Below are 26,018 nucleotides of genomic sequence, written 5' to 3' on the forward strand. Positions count from 1 at the left end.
AGGCCAAGGCATATTCATTTCAATTTAATTTAATGAAAGGCCTTACAAATAAGAAAATGAAAAACAGACTTTTTCCTGGAGGAACTAACAATCTGAGGGAAGAAGCAGCTTCTATCCAGGTCATTGAGAGGAAAGAGGCTGATGAGAATCCTAAAGAGGGATGACAAAACTGAAACATATAGAGCCCCTGAGAAGGAAAACTAACAAGACTAGTAGAACTGAAGCCTATTTAAGTTCAGATCTTCAACTGTAGTTGAAGTACAGACAAGTTTCAAAACAGAGGAGATGGCTTCAGTCCACCTTGCTCCCTAACCTTTCTAATTCTACCGGCCCATTAAATCAATTAGTAATTCAGTCAACAAATATTTATTAAAGACCAACTATGTGGTATTGGGGAGACAAAGAATAAAACAATCCCTACTCACATTCTAATGGGGTAAGAAAGAAGAACATCTGTAGCCTAAATGCAGATATAGACAAAATAGTTAAATAAAAGGTAATTTGGGAAGGAAGGTACTAGTCCATATAGGTTGGAGGGAATATTATTAGTTAAGGCTTCATCCTGAAGACGGTGCCTGAGCTTGTCTCACAGGAAAAGAGACATTTGATTGATGCTGAGATACGGAAATCATACATTACAGACTATTGGGACAGCTAGCCAGTGCAGCTGAATTGTAACCTGCATGAAGGGGAGTAATACATAAGGAAAGGGAGAAGGAAGGAAAGGACTAGCTTGTGATGGACTTAAAGTCAAACAGGGGATTTGAAATTTCATCCTGGAGGCAATGGAGTTTATTGAAATGTGGAGAGTGATACTAGATTTTTGCTTTTGGAAATCAATTTGATATTGTGTGGATGATGGGCTGAAGTAAGGAGAAATTTGATGCCGGAAACCGACTAGGATATTTCAGTAGTTTGGGTATGAGGTGCTGAGAATTATGACTGAGGTAGTATAGTAATAGAGAGGAAGGACTATATAGGAGAGATGTTGTGATGGCAAATCTCTCTATGTATATGTTCATATACATATATGCAGAAATATATAGATATTCATATATCTGTTCATATACAAATATATATGGGTACACACACACATACACACACACACACACACACACACACACACACACACACACACACACACACTGCTAGGAGGCAGAGACAAGAACATTCCAGGCATAGGACCCAAGCTATGAGAAGACATGTATGGGCTCTACCTAAACATTATCCTAGGATTGCTTTTCTACATCCTACTCCCATTATCCTACTTCTTGTATCTGGTTCACAGTTTCCTAGGTATAATTCTGTAAGGGATGTGGAGTTCTTTTTTCTGCCTCTTATTATCAGGGTTTTCTCAACTATTTATTCACTAATAGTCATTTCCTCCCAATGAATGTAATGATGATCATGCCAGGCTAGACACCCATAACCTCCAGGCCCAGTATTTCTGCCACCCTGAGACATTTTTACCCAGGATTGACTGCTATAAATCAGTTCAAATCAATAGTTTCTTTTAAAGCATCTACTCTTTTTAAAGTACTAAGGGACAAAGATTATATAAGCTATAACCCCAATTCTCAAAACACCTATATTCTAATAGGAAGATTTAGCATGTGTACCACTAACTGTAATACACATCAGAATGTAAAGAGTACAGATCCTTTGGGTAAACTTTCAGAGGGAGAAAAGGACACGCAAAACATTTATGTGCCTTAGATTGGGTGTGAAAATGTCTCATTTGTCCCATTCCTTCATGGGACTATGAACATAATTTAACCTCTTAAAAGCAGAGTTGATTTCACTTTAGAAGTCTGCCATCTTAAGGGGCAGCTAAGTGGCACAATAGAAAGAGTACCAGCCCTGGAGTCAGGAGGATCTGAGTTCAAATGTGACCTCAGACCCTGATACTTATGTGTGTGACCCTGGGCAAGTCACTTAACCCCATTGCTTCACACAACAAAAAAGGTCTGACATATTTTACTCTAATTGACTTGAGTCTGAGACAGGTAAAATGACTTGCTCAGGGTCACACAGCTAATAAGTATGGTACTCTAACTTCCCATGCCACCTCCTACCCCTATCCCTCAGCACTCCTTCACCTGCTATGGGTCCATGCTGCCTGGTGCTCCCAACTCCAATCTTCTGCTAGTGTCTATGTCCCTTTCTCCCCTCCCCATTCCCCTTCACAAGTTGTGTATCTCCCTCCACTTTTTTGCCATCTGTTTTTAAACTTGTGACTTATAGTGGTATGATTGAAGCCTTATTCCCCACTTGCTGCCATTTTTCTCTTTCTTGGCAAGTATCCAAAAAACTGAACATACCCATCCTACCCTCCTTAGGGAGCCCCTAAGATCCCATTCTCTCAATCATAAGCTGGAAGTTACTGAGACTATACATTATTCATAGATAGCCTTACCCTGAATGAATAAGGCAAAATGAATTCATGGGTAGAAAGTAAGGATGGATAGTTAAACCCCATGTCCCCTTCCAGAAGATTCTTTTCCTTTTTCTTCTGTCACAATAAATCAGTATTTCCAAAAAATAATTGGCAATTCACTGTTGCTCCTATAGCATTAACACTACAGCAAAAGAATAAAAAAAATTGTTTGTGAAAAGAGTTTTTTGAGGGTGTGTGTTGTTTTTAGATTAGATCTGTGATTTCCTTGGCATATGCAGGCCAAGGAAATCAGAGGCATAGATCTCTATGTGAAGACACAATGGTAAATTTAGAAGTGATCACAATACAACTTTAAATTAAGACTACAGAGCTATCGATCATAACATCAAAATCAATATGCTTTGGAATGTTCTATTCACTGAAGATTTAGCAGTTGTAGTGCCATAAATGGTCTTAAATAATTTTATGATTATCTTCAGTTTGCTGAAATTCCTTTCACAGAATGCCACCATTAACAAGAAAGATTATAAAAGAACATTCAAAGCTATTACTCAGTCTGGCTAGCAATCCCTGGGGAGCACACACACCAATATCAACTGGAAAGATCAAAAATCGTATGCAGACTTGGGGAGAAGGGAGGGAAGGGAAGAAGGGAGAAAAATGTGGAACTCAAAATCTTATAAAAATGAATGTTGAAAACTATCTTTACATGTAATTAAAAAAAGAAAAAATTATATACATATTATTCAGGAAGCAAAAAATTTTGTGCCAGATGCTTGAAGTTCTTCACCATGGAAAAGAATTCTAAAACATCAAAATTTTTGTTACATTCACAGGTGAATTGTTTACGTCACTTTTAAAATCCTCTGTAGCCCCATATTTTGTGAAGGTAAGAATCAAAAGGAATTCAACAGCTAAAGAGGCTTTTTGTGAAACTTCCCTTTGCCTTATGTCAGCATTTAGAAAGTTGGACATTTCTTTATACCTAAATATGAAAAAAAATCCCTTTGTAGAAAAAAACTGAATTTCCCTTCCTCTGTTGAAGATGTCTTTTATCATTTCTCTTTAATGGAAAAGTTTGAGGAAATTTTCCAAAACTACTTTTTCCAAAACTATAAAAAAAGTGATATCTCAGCTTCCTCTTCAAATAATACTCATCAGGTGACCCAACTTTGCAAAGCTCCTGAGACTCTCCCTGTTTTATCAGACTGGCTCCAAATTTGGTGTCAGGTGACCAGTGATCCTCATACAGACATTACATTTCTGTTTGATGATGGAGATCTAGGGTCATGCAAATTTGCTGTTATACTTTTTGATGGTCCCGTTCAATACCTTAAATTCTCCTGTTATTTGTAAAGGCAGTTCTTTAATAGGAAAAGCTTTAGAAGACTATGGGGGCACTCAGAGTGACCTTTAAGAAATGTCTGTAATATATTCATTAACATTTCCCCATGGCTGATGGAACCTGAGATAAATTTGAAGACTTTGTACTGAATACAAGTTACAGCATCCCAAGATGTTGTAGTCTACTTAAGCTGCAAAATTAAGGCTGTGTAGATGGTGCCCATTTGACAAAATCCTTCCTTAGGAATGCTTGCTTGCATTCTCTTGAAAGTACTCACTGAATTTTCTGCCTTTTCACAAACAGCATTAGCCACTTGTGGTTTTTCCATTAATTCTACCTATTTTTATTAATGAGGACTTTATTATGTTTTTAATGGGCATGAACCAAGTCTTTAAAGTTCTCTTTTATACATACTCAGCCATAGATATATTGATATAATTGATTATTGATTCATCTATGTCTGGAGCACAATCTCGTGGACACAGTTACATTCACTGGCTATTTTTGGGTATCTGTAATCTCACCCAGATGGCAATTCCCTCCAATAGGGAAAATCACAACTTATACTTTCTTATCCTATATGATAAATGTCCTGGTCCTCAAGCCAATAAGCTTTTTTTTTTTAAGAAAGATTTTATGTATTTTGAAATTTCCAATTTCCCCTCCATTCTTGCTTCCCTCTCTCCATCCCCCACAGAAGGCATTCTGTTAGTCTTTACATTGCTTCCATGGTATACATTGATCTAAGTTGAATGTGTTGAGAGAGAAATCATATCCTTAAGGAAGAAAAATAAAGTATAAGAGATAGCAAAATTACATAATAAGATAATGTTTTTTTCCTAAATTGAAGGTAATGGTCTTTGGTCTTTGTTCAAACTCCACAATTCTTTCTCTGGGTACAGATGATATTCTCCATTGCAGATAGCCAGAAATTGTGCCTGGTTGTTGCACGGATGGAATGAGCTAGTCCATCAAGGTTGATTATCACCCCCATGTTGCTGTTAGGGTGTACAGTGTTTTTCTGGTTCTGCTCATCTCACTTAGCGTCAGTTCATGCAAATCCCTCCAGGCTTCCCTGAATTCCCATCCCTCCTGGTTTCTAATAGAAATGATATACATATACCACAGTTTGTTAAGCCTTTTCCCAATGGAAGGACATTCACTTAATTTCCAATTCTTTGCCACCACATACAGGGCTACTGTGAATATTTTTGTACAAGTAATGTTTTTACCTTTTTCATAATCTCTTCAGGGTATAGATCCAGTAGTGGTACTGCTAGATCAAAAGGGTATGTACATCTTTGTTACCCTTTGGGCATAATTCCAAACCACTCTCCAGAAAGGTTGCATGGAGTTCATAGCTCCACCAACAATGTATTAGTGTCACAGATTTCCCACATCCCTTCCAACATTGATCTGTGTCCTTTCTTGTCATCTTGGCCAGTCTGAGAGGTGTGAGGTGGTACCTCAGAGAAAGCGAACAAGCTTTTATAGAGTGTCTATGTACCAGGAGAAAAAAATCTCTGCTCTCAATATGTTCATTGCTCAATAGGGGAGACAACATGCAAGCAGTTATGTGCAAATAAGATCTAGACAGAATAAATAAGAGATAATCTCATTTGGAAAGAAGCTAAGGTTAAGAAGGACTGGGAATGATTTCTTGAAAAAGGTGGAATTTAAGCTGATCATGAAGGAAGAGAAAAGGAGGGAATATATTCCAGCCAGTAAAAGTACCTGGAGATGAATGATGGAGGGTCTTGTGTGAGAAGCTGCAAAGAGGCCCGGTTTCATTGAATCTCAGAACATATGGAGTGGAGGATCACGTCCAGAGAATGAAAGGAGAGTAGAAAGGGCTTAGGTAAGAAAGGATTTACTAGTCAAACAGAGGCTTGTATATTTGATCCCAGAGATGATAGGGAACTAATGGAGTTTACTGACTAGTGGGGGTAACATGGTCAAACCTGTACTTTAAGAAAATCAATTTGATATCTGAATGTGAGGATGGCCTGGAGTAGAATGAGCCTTGAGTCAGTAACCAGCCAGCAGACTATTGCAGTAGTTTAAAAATGAGGTAATATGATCCTGTACAAGGGTGTTGGCAGTAGTAAATAAAAGAGAGACATATACAAGAGATGATATAGGGTATTCTTTTGTAATTCCTCAATAGGGGACTACACAAAATATTGAGAACTTTTGATATTGTGATATTAAGTATTGGGTTTTCTGTTGATAATCCTTTGCTCTTGCCTTGACAGTGGCAGGATACATAGAAAAATGTCCTATGATGCCCAGTGGGGGGTCCTGTGGATGAGATACAGGGATGTGTTGGAGGTGGCTCATACTTGCTCAAGAAAGTCAATTGTTAAGTTTTCAGTGTGAGCATTTGCACTTGAGAATAAAAATGAGGACTTCTAAGTTTTACCTTCTGTCCTGTCATCTTGTGGTTGTGTAGTCATTTTTCAGTCATGTCCAACTCTTGTGACTCCTTTTGGGGTTTTCTTGGCAAGATACTGGAGTGATTTTTACCCTTTCCCTCTTCAGTTCATTTTATGGAGGAAGAAATTGAGGCAGACAGGGTTAAATGACTTGACCAGGGTCACACAGCTAGTAAATCTTTGAGGTTGGCTTTGAACTCAGGGAGATGAGGCCAGACACTCTATTCACTGAGTCACCAGGCTGCTCTCCTTGTGGCATGACAGGTGTCTGATGAATACTTTTCCTTCCTTTAATCTGTCATTTATGCCCTTTCTTTTCTAGTCATATATTCCTCTCATCAGATTCTTTACATCATTTCTCCCATGTAGTGAAAAACAGTTTCCTTTCTTAAATCTAGAAACAATTTAGTAAAGTCTCCAATGACTCATGACCACCCTGGGGGGTGAAGCAGGAAAAACTTCAATGTAGGCCTGGAGATGGACTGTGTTTATTGTTTGAGTCCAGGTCTAGATGCCTTTGGAGAAGCCTATGACCAGATTGGCTGCAGGGTGATAAATATCCTGACCACAGCACCTCTTCAAATATTAAATTATAGAAAGGGTGTGCTTTGCTGAAGAGACTGCCCATACCAGTGATAATATAAATCATTGGAGTACAGTATTAAAGCTATTTCAGAAATTTTTTCAACTTGAACTTTGTTGCCCAGCAAGCCAATGAACTCACCTTGGATTTTATTAGATGTCATTTATAGAATCAGTGTGCTTTATAATATTTCCTTCAGTATTGCTCTGATTAGTAATTAGCTCCATGGTGTCAATAAAGAACCCAGCTCTCATTCTTCCAATTTCTTCAGTCGAAGCTCAAAGTGCTAGTTTATTCTTTGCAAAGAAAAGAATAGCCTGTCAAATACAGCTGTGAACATCCTGCCATTTTTTGCCCTTTCTAATGTGATTCATTGTTGAATCTCATCAACAGAGTATCCTTCTTTTCACCCTACCAATTTTTACTTCAAAGCACAATATAGCAATCTAGTGGAATTCTCATAATTCCTAAATGTGTGTTCTTTTTTCCACTCAGAATATCCCTGTTTAGAAGTTGATAGTTTGCTGATGGAAATGCAAGGAAGTAACATAAAGATTTATTTGCTGTGTAATACATCATCTCATCCCAATGGATTAAATTTTCATTGGAAGACAATAACTCACAAATCAGTGTTAGTCATCCCCCAGTCAAGTTCATCTTCTGACCTTGATCATTAATATTCGGCAATGATTAAGCATCACTGACGTTCAGTGGAATGTTAGGATTTTCACTGAGTATTGAATTGCCTGTCACTGTCCATTTATTTTCAATATTCTTAATTAGTAAAGCTTTGCAGGAAATTTTGTGAATTCCTGCTACTGTTTTCAGAAATAGGACTTTCACCATCATTAAGTGCTAATTTTTGAAGTCTTTGTACTGCACATAGATCCCATTCCTCTAGTGAGAAATTTTTCTTCTTCTATAGTTAACTATTTCTGACATTTCTGCAAAGGTCTAATTGCCTTATCCTTAATCTTTTCTTTCTTTCTTTCTTTTTTCTTTTTTCCCCTGTCTTTGTCTAATTCAGAACACAGAAAACTAGACTCTAAGGCAGGAAGTTTTGCTTTCTCATCTGGTACAATTCTTGTTTATGTCTTTATGTGTATGTAGATAGATAGGTGGATGGATAGATAGCAGCTACCCTGTGCCAGATCCTGTGCCAGGTGCTAGGGTTACACGATAAAAATGAAATACTATCTGCCCTCAAAGATCTTCTGTTTCCTTTAGGAAAAAAACAGGTACATGAACAAGAAATTTACAATATGGAGACAAAATAATACAAGGTAAATTTATGAGGTGGGGGAGGATATGATAACTAACAGCTGAAGATATCAGAAAAAAACAAAGATTTGAAGGAAACAAGGTTTTCTAAGAGGCAGGTGGATTGGATATCTTACTCAAGGTCTTTTAAAAAATATTTTAATGAGGCAGAATGCTAGACTTAGAGTCAGGAAAACTTGAGTTAAAATCCTGTCTCAGATATTTAATTAGCAAGTCATTTCTTCTTTCTTGCTGGGTTGTTGTGAGGATCATTTGGGATAGTACAGGATGTTGCAAAAGTCTTGTGAAACACACACACACATGTATGTATGTATGATGTATGTATGTGTGTGTCTATATATTGTGTTTTGAAAACCTTAAAATGTTATGTAAATGTGAGTTGTTGTTATTATCAACCTTTTAATTAAAATTTTCACTAAATAGCGAAATCTTTGTCTTGTAGGAAAGGCATCTTTATTACAGTGGTATGACTCTAGATGGAAGGAAAGTAGATGTGATTGGAAGGTGTGGTTAATCTCCCAGAGCGACTGGATGAAGGGGATGAATCAGTTTCTATTAGAGTCCAGAACTGAGAGGGTTCTACCAGAATCATCTGGAAGCTAAAATACAGGTCATAGAATTGTCTGAACCCAAATTGCTTCCTGGAACTTAGATATTTTTATTCTGAAGACTTGCAGGCACCACCCCCAGCTGGCACTGATTCCAGCCCTTAGTTCTTTGCTTCCCGGAAACTTAGATATTTTTATACTCCATACTGGATTGTGGGCAGCATTAATCCTACGCATGTTAATCATAGTCCAGAGGGGGTCAGAGACTTGTATGTAAAACTTGTTTTTGATTGAGCTAAATCAGAGATGCTAAAATTACTTCAGAGGTAACTGGCTAATCTCAGGTCTCCTGGTGCTTTCATCATTTTTAGTGAGTCAGAACTGGTCTCAGAGTTGGAAAAGGGTCTACTCTAACCTGTTTTTGATTCAGAAGCCTAGTGGTCAAGCCGCCTTTGAGTGAAGAACTCTAGAGATGGGGAAGCCATTATCTCCTGAGGCAATCCAGTCTTCTTGAAGTTAACTCTTATTATTTTATTTTACTTTAATTAATTTATTTATTTTTGGTGAGGTAATTGGGGTTAAGTGACTTGTGGGTCATACAACTACTAAGTGTCAAGTGTCTGACTCCTGACTCCAGGGCTGGTGCTCTATTATAGGTTGTACACATACAATCAGGATTAACATATTTTCATATTAGTCATGATATGAAAGAGGAATTAGAATTAAGGGGGCAAAAGCTATGAGAGAGAAAGAAAAGCTATGAGAGAGAAAGAAAAAACATAAAAGAAAATTTTAAAAGTGAGCATAGTATACTTTGCTCTGGATGTGGATGACATCTTCTTTAACTGGTTTTTCAGGATTGTCCTTGATCACTGAGTTACTGAAAGGAGCTGTGTCTATTATAGTTGTCAAATCCCATCTTTGGCAATTTTTACCTGCTGTTCTTAATTCTTAATTCCAGGGCCACAAATAACAAATCTAATCCCTCTTCCTCAGTCCATCAGTTACCTGAAGGTGGCCAGCATGCTGGCCATATCTTTGAGATTAAAACACTTTTTCTTCAGGTTAAAAATGTGACTGGTCATTTCCATTACTTAGGTCCTTTGAAGGACACAGAGTGATAGTGTTATGGCATGATGGGCAGAGTATTATCCAGAGAAATTAAAGAGAAAATAGTCTCATCAGATATTTGTAACTTTCAAAATTCTGGTTCTCAGAGCATCTCTCCCTCCCCATATGAGTTGACCAAATGTTTATGTGACCACAGAGTACTGTAATGGGCCAATTAACCAGCAAGCATTTATTAACTACCTGCAATCTTCCAGGTACTATTCTAGGAGCCAGGGATTCAAATACAATAAATGAACAGCCTTCTTCCCACAGGAGTCTGTTCTATAAGCAGAGACAACATATATTTGTATATTTAAATATATATATATATATATATATATATATATATATATGAATATACATAATATATACTAAATCAGTGCAAGGTAAGACTGATGGGAGGTAATAGCAACTGGGAGGGGAGATAAGGAAAGCCATCATCCAGTGAAAGGTATCATTTGAACTGAGCTTTGGAGGATATTAATGATTCTAAGAAGTAGAGGTGAGAAGATAGTATCTCCAAATGGGAGATGCGATGTCACATGTAAGGAATAGCAAGATGGCAGTTTGGATGGATTATGAAGGAGAGTATTGTATAATAAACCTAGAAAAGGACATGGGGGCCAGGTTTTGAAAGAATTTAAATACCCTTACAGAGGAGTTTTTACTAAGAATGCAGTGTCCCTCCTTGCTCTGGCCTCTAGAACAAAATTATTGTTTTGGGAACATGCTTAGTGAGAGTATATGTTAGGGGGCAGCAAAACCCTGTTTTCCTTCTCAGTCATTGACTCCCCCAGCAATATTTCCACACAAATTCAACATGAAGGAAATTGAGCTTATTGTTTCTACAAAGAAAGATTATTCCTCTTTCTTAGTATGTGTTTTGGAGGTAGAAAGCTAAAGAGTTCTGGGTTCAACTTCCACCTAGGCAGGAGGCCTGGCAGGAGGGAGGGGACTGCAAATTAATAATCTAGTTTATTCATGCTACTGACCACTTGAGTGAAATTATCTGCTGACCTTGGGTCTTACCTAAGAATGAAAGGAAAAAAAGTTGGAAGCCAGAGGGTCCTTCCCAGGCTTTTGCAGGCATCTTGTTATGTGTTAGTATCACCTGTTTCATTTTACCAATGAGAATTAAAGTTCAGGAAAGTTCAATCATTTGCCAAATGTCACAGAGGAATGATCAAAGAATTTAGAATGGGCAATGACCTTAAGGTTTAGTCCAAGAGCAGAGTAGACATGTGATAGCAAAAAGCAGAGGAGAGACTCATGCCCTCAATCTTCTATCCTTTGACTCCACTTCCAATACTTTGCTTACTGCACTGTGAGCTAATTCTTTGTAAAATAGCTTCTAGAAATCAGGTTTCTTTATTCCCAAGTCTTCCTTTCTTTCTTTTATTCTTTTTTCTCTAATTCCTTCCTTCCTTCCTTCCTTCCTTCCTTCCTTCCTTCCTTCCTTCCTTCCTTCCTTCCTTCCTTCCTTCCTTCCTTCTTTCCTTCTTCATCAATAAAATAGCATCCCTGCCAAATGAATTTGCCAATGCAGCTTTGGGTATGGAGCCTCTACTAAGGTCATAAAAATTGCCTTAAATCTTTGAAAAGGTACTAGAAATGCTGGAAGGGAAAAGCATAAGCTGGTGACTTCTGACAGAGATCCTCTTCCCTTTACAGAGAGAAAAATAGATGGGTTCATAGGATCATAGATTTTAGAGCTGAAAGGGACCTCAGGGGCCATCTGGTTCAATCTTCTTATTTACACATGAGGAAACTGAGACTCAAAGAGCTTCATTGTGTAACAGTGTCTAATGTTAGGCAGCTAGTATTACAAGAAGGAAGGATTTGAGTTTAGGTAAGCCTAAATCTTAGCACTCTGTCTATATTATAATTTTCCATGTTGTCTTAAGTCTTGGTCACTGATCAGATATGTGAATATTTGAGAAAGGGGTGGTACTGGTGACAAGGGGCAGCAAATGATCCTTGGAAAACAATTGTAGGGAGAATAAGAATAGGAAACATTTGGAGGATTAGCTCATTTTAGGGAAAAGGAGACAATTTGTTTTTTTGACATCAAGCAGCATTGGGTACTTCCAGGTAGAAATGTTCAGCAGAAGTTGGAAATATAGATTTGGAACTCTATATATAGAGAGAAGATAGAAAGCAGAGAAGAGAAGAGACAGAGAGAGACAAAGGTGGGGGGGGAAGAGAAGAAGAGAAGAGGGAGACAGGGAGAGAAGACATAGAGAGAAGACAGAGTGAAAGGGAGGGAGGGGGGAGAAAGGTAAGACAGAGAGAAAAGGGGGGAGCAACAGAAGACAGAGTATAGAAAGAGAGAAGACACAGAGAGAAGATAGAGGAAGAAAGAGAAAGAAGGCAGACAAGGAGAGAAGAAGACAGAAAAAAACAGTAGAGAGGAAGAAAGAGAGAAGGAAGAAGACAGAGAGAAAGGAAAGGGAGGGAGGGAGGGAGGGAGAGAGAGAGAGAGAGAGAGAGAGAGAGAGAGAGAGAGAGAGAGAGAGAGAGAGAAGAGGGAGAAAAGACACATAGAAGATAGAAAGAGAGAAGACATAATGAAAGGGAAGGAGGGAGAAAGAGTGAAGACAGAGAGAAGAGAGAAAAAGGTAGGGAGAAATGGAAAAGAGGATCCACAAAGAGAAGATTGAAGAAGAAAGAGAAAGAAGACAGAGAAAGGGGGAGTGAAAGAAGGCACTTAGGGGCTATTAGGTTATTTCACTCTCCTCATTCTTGGTCTTCTTTCACACAATGAGAACAAGGTTGGATGTTCTCCAGAGTGCTCTGTGCTCCTTGCTCAGCTCATGTAATAATCTGGAATTGTTCAGTTCTCTTCCTGAGATAGTTCAGGGAGAGAGCAAGCAACCCAGGGGACTCCAGGACTACCTCTTTGTGGGACCCAGTCTTGTAGTTTTTCATGCTTTTGTGATTCCTATTGACTTGAATAGAATCCTCTCTTGGGGTCCTCAGGACAAAAGGAGGGGAGGGGTCCTTGAAGACAAGTTTTCATAAGGAATGATTCCTATTGTTTGGACAAAGGATGGCCAACTCCATAGCTTCAGTACATTAAAAACAAAGAATGGCTTTCAGGTCAATAAGGAATGGCTAAGGGGAAGAAGGGGATGCCATTAGGGTTTTATTTGGTTTCCCAACAGGTTGTTTGTTCTGCTTAGGAACTTCTCTAGAATAGCAATAGACTCTTAGAGTTAGAAGTGACCTTAGAGGTCACCTCATCCAACTTCCCATACATTGTAATAATGCTCATCTCAACATCCCCATCCCTTGGCCTTGTAGTCTATGCTTGAACTCTTATACGTTTGGATTAGTGTTGGAAGGGGCTTCAGAGATGCTCTAGTCCAACTGTGATTTTACAGATGAAGAAACTGAGACCAGAGAAGTTAAGTGACTTGCCTACAGTCACACAAGTAAGTTAGCAAAACTCGAACCCAGGACTTTGAACTTCCCTCTGCATCATAATGCATAATGTGAGCTGCCAGTTACCCAGGAAAAAACCAAATAGGTGACTGGGTGAGGGAAAGTAGGATAAAGGGAATAGATTACTCACACAATATAGAGTTATAATGAATTGCACAGATAGTTTCAATAACCTAGGTTCTTTATCCTAAGACATATACGTATACATAAATATAGTTGATTACTATTGAAGAAACATAGTAATTTTCTTTGTTTTACTATGGAGAAAAGACTCAGGTTAGGTATACTATCATTTCTTTAGAGTATTCTACATGTCATATAGAAGAGAGATTGGTGTGTTTTGTGTGGGGAAGGTCTGGGACCATTGAGTGAAAGTTTGCAGGAGGAAGATGTTTTTGGTTTAAAATAAAGGACACTTTGAACTGTGCCAAATCAGAATTGATAAGCTACTTTTGGAAGGAGTGAAATTGCTGTCACTGGAAGTATTTAAGCAGAGACTGAATGTCAGCTTGTTCTGACTGGAGTAGATGATGCTGAGGTGCTCTTGCATTGAGGATGGGGAGGCAGATTGTATGACCTATCATAATCTTATTCTATGAGGGAGCTGCATACTTCCTTAAGTGTGGTTTTTCCACAGCCCTGGTAAGAGGAGATTCAGAAACATTACTAATAGTACTTCACTCATAGAATCTGTGATCAGGCTTGATTACTGCTTCATTACCATAGCAATATGACCAAGTTCCAGACAGTCCCCGATTGCCTCTTTCATGTCAACAAACAGACCAGAAGCTTCTCTAGCACAATATCTCTGCTGTCTGGTGTTGCAGAAAAAAAAATTACTAATGATGACCTCTGTAACTTGGGCTCATGTGCCAGAAATACTATTATTTAATATATTTTTTTAAGTTTTTTTTTTGCAAGGCAATGGGGCTAAGTGACTTGCCCAGGGTCACACAGCTAGGCAATTCTTAAGTGTCTGAGGCTGGATTTGAACTCAGGTCCTCCCGTTTCCAGGGCCAGTGCTCTATCCACTGCACCACCTAGGTGTCCCTATTTAATATACTTTCAAACCATTTCCAGCTTGTAGAGATGTCCACAATTGCCATATCATCTGACATGACTCTCTGCTCTGAGAAGATTTTAAGTAATCTTTATACGAATCTTGGGAAAAAAAAGATCATAATATATTAAAAAACAGTTTTGAGTTAGTATTACAGAATAATCACCACTCAGTTCCTGTGATCATTATCTTTACCTTAAATTTCTTTTTTTTTCTTTTTTTTTCTTTTAATGTTTTTGCAAGGCAAATGGGATTAAGTGACTTGCCTAAGGCCACACAGCTAGGTAATTATTAAGTGTCTGAGGTCACATTTGAAATTAGGTACTCCTGACTCCAGGGCTGATGCTCTATCCAACTGTGTCACCTAGCTGCCCCCACCTTGAATTTCAAAATAGAAGACACTGGTCTCAGTTGGGTAATAGTAATCACTTCTGGTAGGTTAGGAAGGCAGCTAATATTATCTAGACAAGATTGAACTTTGCTTCACTTTAAAAGAAGATCCCAGGAGGGTTTTTGGCTTATTTTTTGTTTTTTTGTTCTTGAATCGTTTATCTATCTATCTATCTATCTATCTATCTATCTATCTATCTATCTATCTATTTGGTTTTTTTTAGGTAATCAGGATTAAGTGATTTGCCCAGGGTCACACAGCTATTAAGTATAATTTGAACTCAGGTCCCCCTTACCCAAGGTTTATCTACTGTACCACCTAGTTGCCCCTTTAAAAATATTCCCACACTAGGTAGTTTCCCAGAGTCTGGGCAGTCTACATCTGGAGTGAATGAGTGACTTTGGAATCTAGAGGATCCTATCAGTTCACATGAAGGGATAAGCCAAGAAAGTCAGGAAATGTCTTTTAGTTCCTAGACTTGGAAGAGATTGCCAGAATTCAGCCACATTGTAACAATTACTTTAGCACCTCAGAACAAGGATCAGTATATTTAACAGATTATTAGGAGAAAGTTTACCTTCTCTACTGGCTTCTGTGCTCTGGGTGACATCATGCTTGTTACATGTGGGATGCTACAGTTGGAGGATGGGGGTAATAACACCCTTACTTAGTAGTGCACTGGTGTATTTTTAACAGCCATCTCTCTGAAAAAAATGTATGATTACATTATGAAGTTTAATCTGCACTCATATTTTCTACATCAGTTTCTTAAGCCTAGACAATCAACAAAATAAAAAATCAGGAGATTTCTATGATATAAATGACATAAATATTCACTGAAAATTTATCAGTTGGCTCTCTTGAGCCATTTTGAGCTAATCCCAAATACCCCTCCCTTTACTCCTATAATTGTTTTCCATCTTCTACCTCATCATGGACTGTCTATGACTTCTTAATGATGGACTCTCTATGACAGCCTATGCTCTGTGGTTTATTTTTATACCATAAGAGATCCCTGTTTGCATTCTTTACTACTTAACATGCCTTTGAATAGCCTGTTCATGTATTCTTCCTTATCACTTGGAACTCTTGGAATGGTTAGCTCCCTTTAAGATTCAACCCAAGTGCTACCATCTGCTAGGATCTTTCCCTCATCTTTCAATTATTGGTGCTACAACCTCTCCAACCTTCCTCAAATACTTTTTCTTTACTCATTTGTATATAGATCTCCCTCAGTAGATGCTAAAAATAACAATAGTAATAGTTAAAATTAGCATTTTTATGATGTTAACTCATCTAGTCCTAACAATGTAAGCTTCTTGACAGGAATTGCTCCTTTTTCCTTTGTATCACTAGTGCCTAACAAATGGCAGGGATAAATGATATTTGAATTGAATTAAGTCACTCTCGAAATGCCTTGGCCAGGTTTGTCCATTTTTCTGTGTCTTGTCTGAGCCTGTTCTCTTTGGCCCAACTTTGGTCTTTGTTACAGGTGTCTTTGAGAATGCTAGTGGCTGTGAAAGTCTGGTGGGTGTGAGAAATGAACATGAATAATGTTCCCTTCAATAGTACACATGAACATGTGATGAACTCTGTTTCTTCCTCATTGAACTGTGTTCCTTCATGCTAATATGAGAAAAGTACCTGAGATTTATGTTCCCTGCAGGGGTGGGGTGGATTTCAGGGTTTTAGCCAAATTTGTCTCTAGTAGTAAAACATCCCTCACTCACAACCCCAGATCCACCAGAACATTGTCCATACCACAAAGACTGGAGCATCTTAGGGCCAGATTGACTCCATTAAGCAGTTTCTCCCAAAGGTATGACAATGACAAATCCTCCCTGCTTGGAAGGTTGCAGCTTCCATGATGAATCAAACCCCGAAAAGGAAAGAGGCAGCAGTGATTAATAGTGAGGCTTGAAATGCAAACCATAATCAGACAGTGATTTGTCATCAGACCTAGAGACGATGATGGCGCTATAATAGATGATTCAGGCATGGGGCGGCTGTCTCTAAACATGTTAATTATCCTGGAAGAAGTGGCTAATGCTTGAAACCAATGATTAAAAAAAGTATTTGCATAGGAGAATTCCTTTCCTGAGGTGGCAAGCTATCAAGAAACCAGAGCCAGATCCCACACCATCCAGGCTTTTACCAAGAGAACTGCCTAGCATGATACATTAAACTTGGCCAGAGCATTAAGGATGGTTCCCTTGAAGAGTACAAATTATTTTATAAGATAATAGGATTTTTGGAATTGGAAGAGTCATTGGAGAAAATTATATCAAATCCCTTCATTTTATAGATGAGAAAATCCTTATAGAATATAAGTTTCTTGAAAGTAGGGATGATTTTGTATTATTTCTTTTTGTTTTTATACTGCCAGTACCTGGCATAGTGTAGGCAATTAATTTGTTTGTTGATTGATTGATCAACTGTGATTATGTAGCTGGTAATAATAATATTAGCTAGCATTTATATAAAGTTTTGCTTTATGTATTTATTATATTTTTATTTATCTAAAGTTTAATTTTATAAATATTTAAAGTTTGTGAAGTCCTTTACATATATTATTTCAGATTTGAATTCCACAATAACCCTGTGAGTTAGATGTATTTCTATATTTATTTTACAGATAGAGAAACTGAGTCTGGGAGAAGTTAAGTGACTTTCCCAGGATCATACAGTAAAAAAGTTTCTGAGGTGGGATTCACACTCAGGGCTTTCTGACTCTATAATCAAGGTTCTAGTTACTGTGCAACCCAGTTCCCTATAAAGTAACAAATTCAGGATTTGAACCCAGTTCTGTGGATTCCACATCCATTGTTCTTTCTACTGTACCTTGCTGAGACAGATGAAAAATGGTATAAGGGAAAAATCCCCCTGCAGGATGAATTTACCTTGGTTAATTCTTGATTACTCTTTTGAGTGTGGAGGATAGTGTTATTTAAACAGCAAGTATAATATAGGTTTAACATGTCTTGGGTGTCTTCCTTGGTAGATGTTTATGACTGCATGTGAATATTTATGTGGGGTGGTTAGCTTAGTTAGGTAGAGTGGGGGTCTCAATCTTGTTGGACACTATGCAAATGCTATTAGTTGTTTTTTAGTTGTAAGGGTAGATTTACTCTGAGGTATCCATTTATTCTTGCTCTATTTTCTGGACCCAGGGAAATAAGATTTTCCTCTTAGATTTCCTGTCAAAATGTTTCATGGTGGGATTAGAACATTCCCTTTATGATAAAAGTTGACATTCATATAGCACTTTATATTTTAAGCTAAACACAATTCTGGATAACAAATATTACCCCCTAATCCAGCTTTACTTTTTGGGAACCAAATCAATGTTACTATTACTCTTGGTCTGTGAACATGCATGTGAAAAAAATCTTTATTTCAATCTAACTAGTTTCCTTTCTAATCTTATATATTTTATGCATTTAAAAACATTATTCTGAGAAGAGATCCATAGCCTTCAGACTAATGTGAACTATAGCACAAAACAAGGTTAAGAGCCCTTATTATAGATAATGTCTCAAGTTCTTTCCAGTGTTCATATTTTGTGTCTCTAAAAAGGACTTAAAAGTTCCATCCTCAATCTTCAGCTTGGTGTCTTTGCTTTCCCCTCAGCTGGTGCTGCCAGAATACTCAATTCACAGCCTTTTCTGTATCATGTTCCTGTGTGCTCAAGAGTGGTTGACTCTGGGACTGAATGTTCCTCTACTCTTCTATCACTTTTGGAGGTAAGACCACCTTTGATCTGATTCACTGCTCACCTTCAACTAGCAAAGATTGAGATCCTCCAATGCCAGAGGCCACCTGATGACTCCCTTTTATCCCTTGCCAGCAGTATGTCCATCTAAGTCCCTTCCATGATCTCCTCTCAGCTCGCATCAGGAAGATTCTTTATCTTGGTAGGTTGATCCTAACTAGAATCCTGAAGCATTGCATGAGACATGTGTTACAGAAAGAGGCCATAAGAGAGTTAAAAAGGACCTCCTCATATCCCTACCTCAAGTTAACTCCCTGAATTTTCTGTAGGGTTGTTTCTCCATTACAGTTCCTCTTTCTTATGAAAATGCCTTTACTTATTTCAAGCCCTCACTTCTACAGATGAACCGCATTTTAAGCAAACTTGATTGTACAAACTTGAATTAAGATGGATATGGTTATACTTAATTGTAGGGGGGCTAATCTTAATTGTAAAATTATTTACTCTAGGACTTTTTAAAATAGTGAAACCTGCTCCATACTCATTTCAAATGTGATTCCTTTTATAAAAACTTGAAAACATACAAATTCTAATGAATGTTGTTCAAAATGAGGCACACCTGTGTTTATAGAGTAGCTCAGAGAAGGAGTCATTTAGTAAGTTTAGAGTTCCATCACAATGGAACAAGATTCATTTCAATCATAACTTTAACTACTAACTCTAGCTCTTATCACTAATATTAATTCAGTCTCCAATTTGGGATATTATCTTTAATATTAATCCCTAGCTTTAATTCCTAATCCACAATCCCATAAATCTAATATTTATCCCTAATGTAAACTCTAATACAAATCTATAACCCTAGTCTATAACCTTAATCCATAAAGCTAGCTCAAGTAACAATAGCTAAATGGTACAGTGGATAGAGTGTCCTACCTGGAATCAGGAAGATGAGTTCAAATTCTACTGCAGACATTAGCTGTGACTTTGGACAAGTCACTTATTCCCATTTGCCTCAGTTTCCTCATCTGTAAAATGATATTAAGAAAGAAATAGCAAACTACTCTAGTATCTTTGTCAAAAAATTCTGAATGGAGTCACAAATAGTGGAACATGACTGAATAACAAACTTTATATATCCTTAACTCTTAATTCTATCCCTTAGTCCTAATTCTTTAAACTATGATACTATCCACTAGTACTAATGTCTACATTTTACTAGAATTTTCATTCTAAATGACTTATAAATTAGAAAATTAAAAAAGCTTAGATATTAAGAAAATCCATCATATATATATATATATACATACACACACATATACATATTAGTTTCAAATTCCATGGTATTAGGTGATTGAGGTCACAGGAGGAAAGTGCTAATGGAGAGCACTCTATCCCCCTTTGAATACCCACTTCCCACCAAGACAGTGCCATCTGTCTGGGAAGATGTTTGATAGTCTGATTTACTCTAAGGTAACCATATTTACTATTTCATGTGTCCTTGCATTTTAAAGACCTAACCAGAAGGTACTATTTAGCCAGATGAATCTCTAATGAAATTTTAGGTATTAGGGCAACTGGGTAGGGGAGGTGTTTTCAAACTGGATGGCTAGGTGGGGACTGGTAAGGAAAGTAGAGTAGAGAGTTTTTTACACCTCATCTTCTTTTTACACCTTTATCTTCTGTGTTTTTGTCTTGAGTTTCCCTATCATTATAGTATTTCTTTTTTTTTTTTTTGGCAAGGCAGTGGGGTTAAGTGACTTGTCCAAGGTCACATGGCTAGGTAATTATTGTCTGAGGTTGGATTTGAACTCATGTCCTCCTGACTCCAGAGCTGGTGCTCTATTTACAGTGCCACCTAGTTGCTCCTAGTATTTCTTTATACTGGAGCTTTCATTCCATCTCTTGGTGCTGAAATGTTCCCTATTGCCAAAACCATAGTTGCTTAATGTATTTCTGGCCAGTCTCTGCTCCAATATATACAGACTTCTCTATCTGTGTCTCTAAACTGTCCCATGCTAGAAAAATGATGCTCTACATCTTTTGCTTAGCTTTTCTGATCAGAATTCAGCCTGCTTGTTTTCCAGGTTGTTGTGGAGGAGCTGTATTGGGTGAATGGAGACAAAAATGCTTCCTCTCACTTCTCCATCTTGATTCTGTTTCATAGTTTCAGTCAAATCCCCTAAGTAAAGATTAATCTATTAGGTTATAAATTCGATCATCATGATACTGGTGGATTTTAATATTTAGAAGTTGTTTTGGGCAAGTAGAAAGTGACCAGGACAGCTCCTCAACAGTGTTTTCTTTTCCTCTAGGTATTTCCATTGTCCTGCAGATAGTTCCGAACTAGCCTATGATCCTCCTGTGGTCATGAATGCAGACACCTTAAGTTACTGTCAAAAGGAGGCTTGGTGTAAGCTGGCATTCTATCTCCTCTCCTTCTTCTACTACCTTTACTGGTGAGTTACTCTCCTCTCCCTTGTAGCCCTATATAGTCTATATAGCAAATGGAAGAAACCTCTATGTGGAATTCCAGGGTGCTCTGGTTGACATTAAGGAAAGCAAGGGTGGTTATAAGATCAAAGGTTATAAGAACTAAAAGGAGTCTTAGAGATCATATTCTAACTCCCTTATGTAAGTTGGGGAGATGGGAAGACCTCAGGACCACCTTAGAGATCCTTAGAGTGCCCTCTGGACTTCATTCAGAAAACTTCCAGCAAAAAGGCATCATATACAAAAGAAAGTTCTCATTCAATTCAAATCTTGCTTTTGTCATTTATTACCTGTATGTCAACTCCAGGCAAATCATTTGACTTCCCTGGACTTCAGTTTTCTCATTCATAAATTTAGGGGGTTAGGTGAGGTCTTTAAGGTCTCTTTTAGTTCTGAGACATATGGGGGAGGGTCCTGAGGTCTATTGTAAACTTAAACTTCCTAGGGGTCTCCTAGAATATATATTTGAAAAGGGTCTCAAAAACATTTTTTTCATGGTTCTCCAGACTTTGAAGGCTTATATGGCTCAGAATATATCCATTCCATCCCTCTGCCAGCAACCCAGTTGTGGAGTGAACTTGTACTCCTGGACTTTTTGTTCCTCTTACCCTGGGATGGTTATGGGTACTATTAAGATACCATTGAGCTAAAATATAATTTCCAGGGCCCATGGGATGAACAGACTTTGGAGGGCAACTACTGGACCAGCATGTAGCCATAACTAGCTAAGGCATTTGCTCTTTGCACAGGAATAAGTTGTGGATTTAGTGGTTTCTTGATGGCCTTTTCAACTACATGCTTCTATGATTATGAATTTGGCCACATGAATGAGGAAATCCCTCAGTTTGAACATGGATTTGGGTCCTTATTATCTTTAGGTCCTTGATCAAGTCATTTCTTTACCTTTGTCTTAGAGATCTGGATTATATGATCCAAAGATTGATTCCAGCTTCAAATCTTAAGATTATTTTAAAAAAAAGATCCATGTTCTTATACTAGTGCTAGAGAGAGTTACTGCAGGAGTAGTCTCAGACTAAGGAGAGATATGTTATATAGTTAACAAGAAAAGACTCTAACCCCACTCTGAACCACATGGAATCTTTGTTGATTTTAGGATCAGAAATATTAGATCTGGAAGGGATCTCAAAGGGCATTTTGTCTAATCTTTCCTTTTATGTGCTGGGAAACTGAGGCCAATGATGGTCAAATGACTTGCCAAGGTTGCATAGGTATTAAATAAACATCAAAGGCAGAATATGAACCCAGGTCCTTTCAGTTGCCCCTTTTCTTTACTCTGCCTCATTCTGATTCTAGGAGAAAGATAAAGAGAATTCTTTGAGCTCCTTGAAAGCAAGCACTGCTTTTTTTTGCCTTTCTTGGTATTTCTAGTGTTTAGAACAGTGGAGGTACTCAATAAATACTTCTTGACTTGAAAAAAAAAGAAGAGGCCTCTGGAGCTCATTTCGGTGTCATTGAAATATCTTGATTGAGCACTGAGAGGCTTCAGGGAAAGATGACATATGAATTTATAGACAGATAGAAATGTGTCTCTTTGGTTGCTCATTTGGGGGTGATGGGAAGGAATGGTGTTGGCAGTATTGACAACAGCTTGTCACTGAGAGTGTTCTGTAACCAAATGTGTTCTAGACATTCCGTTGGACTCATTATCTTCCAATCCTTTAAGTCAGAGTAATTAGGGAATGACATTTTGTTAATGTCATGATTTTGGTATTAAAAAAAAAGTTGCAAGGACTCTTCTTGAGTTGACAAGATCTGAAGTCATTGCCAATTGGTATGTTTATTTATCTGTTCTGGCATCCTCTATTCTGTGGTAGATTCAGAACGTAAGTCTCTTGCTTCTTGAGTCAGTATAGCATCCATAGAATTGTAGTTCTAGAACCAGAAGGGTTCTTTGATGTCATCTATGCAGATGAGCAAAAGATTCTCAAGGAGGATGAATGATGTGTCCAAAGTCACACAGCTAAGTGTCATAGGTGGCATTTGAATTTAGGTTCAAGACCTTCCAGTATGAGAGCTTTGGAGACAATGAGACCCATTGTCTCTAGACCATTTCACACCTACAGAGATTGATGTCATCCCTAAAGTTGGAGGGGGGGGGATTAAAGATCTCACAACTGCAACTTTCTTACCTCCTCCCCTGCCCTTACACTTTGCCAAGGAGAGCCCTAAAACCAGAGGCGCCAGACTGGAAGACAGAACTGCAGTTAATCAGGACAGTATTACTCATTGTGGCTTCAGATCAGAATCAGTTTGAGAATAATATACTGCAGTTTCTTTCCTCTAGATTTTTCAGATGAGCTTTTTAACAACTAACATTTTCTCCACCTCCACTCTGTGAAGAGGTGGTTGTTTTCTCCTTCTGCCCAATGAAGAAACAGAATCAGTGCATTTTGATTTGAGGTGTTCCTCTACCTTGGGGGAATTGCCTGAAGAAATTTTAAAGCCCAAATGTTCCACACCCCATTTTCCCTTTTCCATTCTCAAGGACCAGGCCTTAAATCATGCGTTTCTAATCTATATTTAACACATAGACCTCAATGGTTAATTGGGACAAAGTCTCCCCCTGCCCACCCTCCCCCCATAGTCCAATTGAATGTCCATCTTGTACTGGTGTCCAGAGGGATCTGTGGTCCCAAATCAATCATAACAGCTGGCAACAATAGGTTGCTAGTCCTTGGTCCCAGCATTGTGTGACTCATGGCAGCTGACAGATTTCAAAACACCTTCACCTGTGTGCTTGTTAAGACTTGCCTTGCTCCAAATGGAGATCAACAGCAGCAATAACAGCAAAAGGAATACCAACCATAATAATAATAATAATAATGAGAATAATAATAGGCACTCAAGAACAACCACCACTTTCTTTTCATCCTGAAGATACAATATGCTTTCCTAAGAAACATTTGGTTCAAGATTGGCAGGAGGAGGAGAAAGGAATGGACCTGTAGAGACAATTCATATTAACACCTAAAGCTAACACTAGGGACTGGAATGTGAATGAGGGCAAGGGAGGGGTTCTCTTTTGAATAAGACCTTGGGCACTGAATGAAACAATTCCCCAGGCTCCCTCCTGTCACCTATTTCTTTCTAATTGCAGCATGATCTACACTTTAGTGAGTTCTTAACTGAAAGATAACTGACGTCATCAGAGACTGGCACCAGGAAGAGGACACCGGCTTGAGGAGAAAAGTCAATTGACACTGGAGATTGGATTGGAAGGACCTGGAGGAGGAGGCGGTGGTGGTGGATTTGGAAGCTGACGCCATTGGTAGAGCTGTGGAGAAAGAGAGAGACCCAGTAGGCAGAATGACTGGCTTCAGAACTGAGAGAATGCAGCCCGTGGGCTGAATAAACTGTGATCAGCTCTTGTTACTCGCAGTTTTGCAGTCTTTGGCATTCCAAATCCCACACAGGAGCTGTATATCACTCCTGAGGATTGGGGGAGGTGGGGGAGAGACACAAAGCCAAACCTCTCATGAAGGAGAATTGCTGCTTCCTGAGAGTACTCCATAAAACAGCCCCCTGCAGATACTTTTCATGCTGGTTCCTGGTAACAGTTCAGATGGACTGTGGGAGTGGAGGTGGCTGGCTCACTCCAAACGGATTTGAATGTCTGGGTAGAGCAGTTCCGAGCCAGGAGTGTGACCTGGGTGGACAGATGACGCCAGAGAAACTCTTCTTGCCTCTTCCAAGGCCTCCCAGTAGCCCCCTTGGCTAGCAGACATGTGTGGTCTTCCTCCAGGCAGCCCCTGAGAATAAAGCTTCAGGGGTGTTCATTTTTTGTTTCATTTTATCACGTTCGATTGAGTAGTGATAGAACGTTGCTAGCATTCCATTCTTGCTAAGAATTCTTTCTAAAGCAGGTAAAGAAATAGCTTCCCCCCCCCCCAATAATTGTTTGATATTGGCAAATAGATGACTATTTACATATATGAAGGGAACCCAAGTTGTTAGCCCCTTGTGATGGTGTGTTATATTATCCTGTAAAAACCAGGCAGTGTCTATTCAATAATAATTGGTATTACAAGAATACTTCAGAAGTCTGGAGATCCAGGCTCTGGGTTTGGATCCCAGTTTTACTACTTGTGAATCTCTGAGCAAATCACTTCTCCCTGGGTCTCGGTTTCCTTATGTGCATGATATGGAGACCCTACTATTCTTAGTCTTAGTGCTATATGGGTAAAGTAGGTCTTACTCTTACAAAAGAACTTGAACTTGGAATCAGGAAGCCCTGGGCTCAAATCTTGCTTCAAACACTTAGTAGCAATAGGACCTTGTGAAAAACATCTTCTCTCATTTGGGAAAGTGAGAGAGAGCTAGATTGGGTCACCTCTGAGGTCCCCTCTTAGCTCTAAATCTGTGATGCCAGAATCTTATGGTCTCTATTTATGACTAGATAACCTCTTAGGTTCCTTCAGCTCTAAATCTAAGATCTCCTTTGGATGATCTCCATGAGAGAACCAGACTTGGAACTAGCAAGACCCGGATTCAAGTCCTGTTCTGACAAATATTGTCCATAGGACTCTAGGCAATTCATGAAATCTCTCAATATTCTAGGCCAGAGGTGTCAAATCCATTGCCCAAACCAGATTAAAATGTAATTGGGAAATGTTTCACATAATAGAACACAGATAATATTACATTTACAGTAAATTATTATGTAGTCCAGAGGGATCCTTATGTATAGATTTGTTTAGTAGTTGTTTTAAGTTGTGTCTGACTCCTTATAACCCCTTTGAAGGTTTTCTTGGCAAGATCCTGGAATGATTTGCCATTTTCTTCTCTAGTTCATTTTACAGATGAGGAAACTGAGACAAACAGGATTAAGTGACTTGCCCAGGGTCACATAACTAGTAAGTGTCTGAGGCCCCATTTAAACCCAGGTCTTCCTGACTCCAGGCCCAGAACTCTATCCACCATACCACCTAGCTGCTCTATGTACAGATTAGTGGTTTCCTTTTTTTATTTGTGTTTAACACCACTGTGCCAGACATCCTCTAAGATTCTGAATTACATTGGCAAAGAGTTTCCTGACCTGGGAAATTCTCTATACCTGTGGAATTACATGTTCATTACCTATCCCCATTTACCATCACTAGTCACACCTTGCTCTGATATGGAGAAGAACAAAACACATTCTATGGAACTTGGTGAGCATCACATACTTGGAAGAAAAGGACAATGTAATTTTCAGCTT

General features: G+C 38.5%; 1 protein-coding gene across 3 annotated transcripts in view; it reads left to right on the forward strand.

Moving 5' to 3' along the window:
* Positions 1 to 24,193, forward strand: part of CNIH3 (cornichon family AMPA receptor auxiliary protein 3) — a 157,677-nt gene extending 133,484 nt beyond the window's left edge. The window contains exons 2-4 of one of the 3 annotated variants that reach the window (XM_074220432.1): positions 18,226 to 18,338; positions 20,623 to 20,766; positions 23,919 to 24,193. In XM_074220432.1, coding sequence (XP_074076533.1) covers positions 18,226 to 18,338; positions 20,623 to 20,766; positions 23,919 to 23,946 — 285 coding nt within the window. In that variant the 3' untranslated portion in view covers positions 23,947 to 24,193. Of the gene's footprint in view, positions 1 to 3,234; positions 3,288 to 18,225; positions 18,339 to 20,622; positions 20,767 to 23,918 lie in introns of those variants that run through there. The other 2 variants (XR_012475281.1, XM_074220433.1) reach the window with 2 other exon arrangements.
* Positions 24,194 to 26,018: the final 1,825 nt, after the last annotated feature.

Source organism: Macrotis lagotis, chromosome 2 (assembly GCF_037893015.1).
Source record: "Macrotis lagotis isolate mMagLag1 chromosome 2, bilby.v1.9.chrom.fasta, whole genome shotgun sequence".
Classification (NCBI taxonomy): domain Eukaryota; kingdom Metazoa; phylum Chordata; class Mammalia; order Peramelemorphia; family Peramelidae; genus Macrotis; species Macrotis lagotis.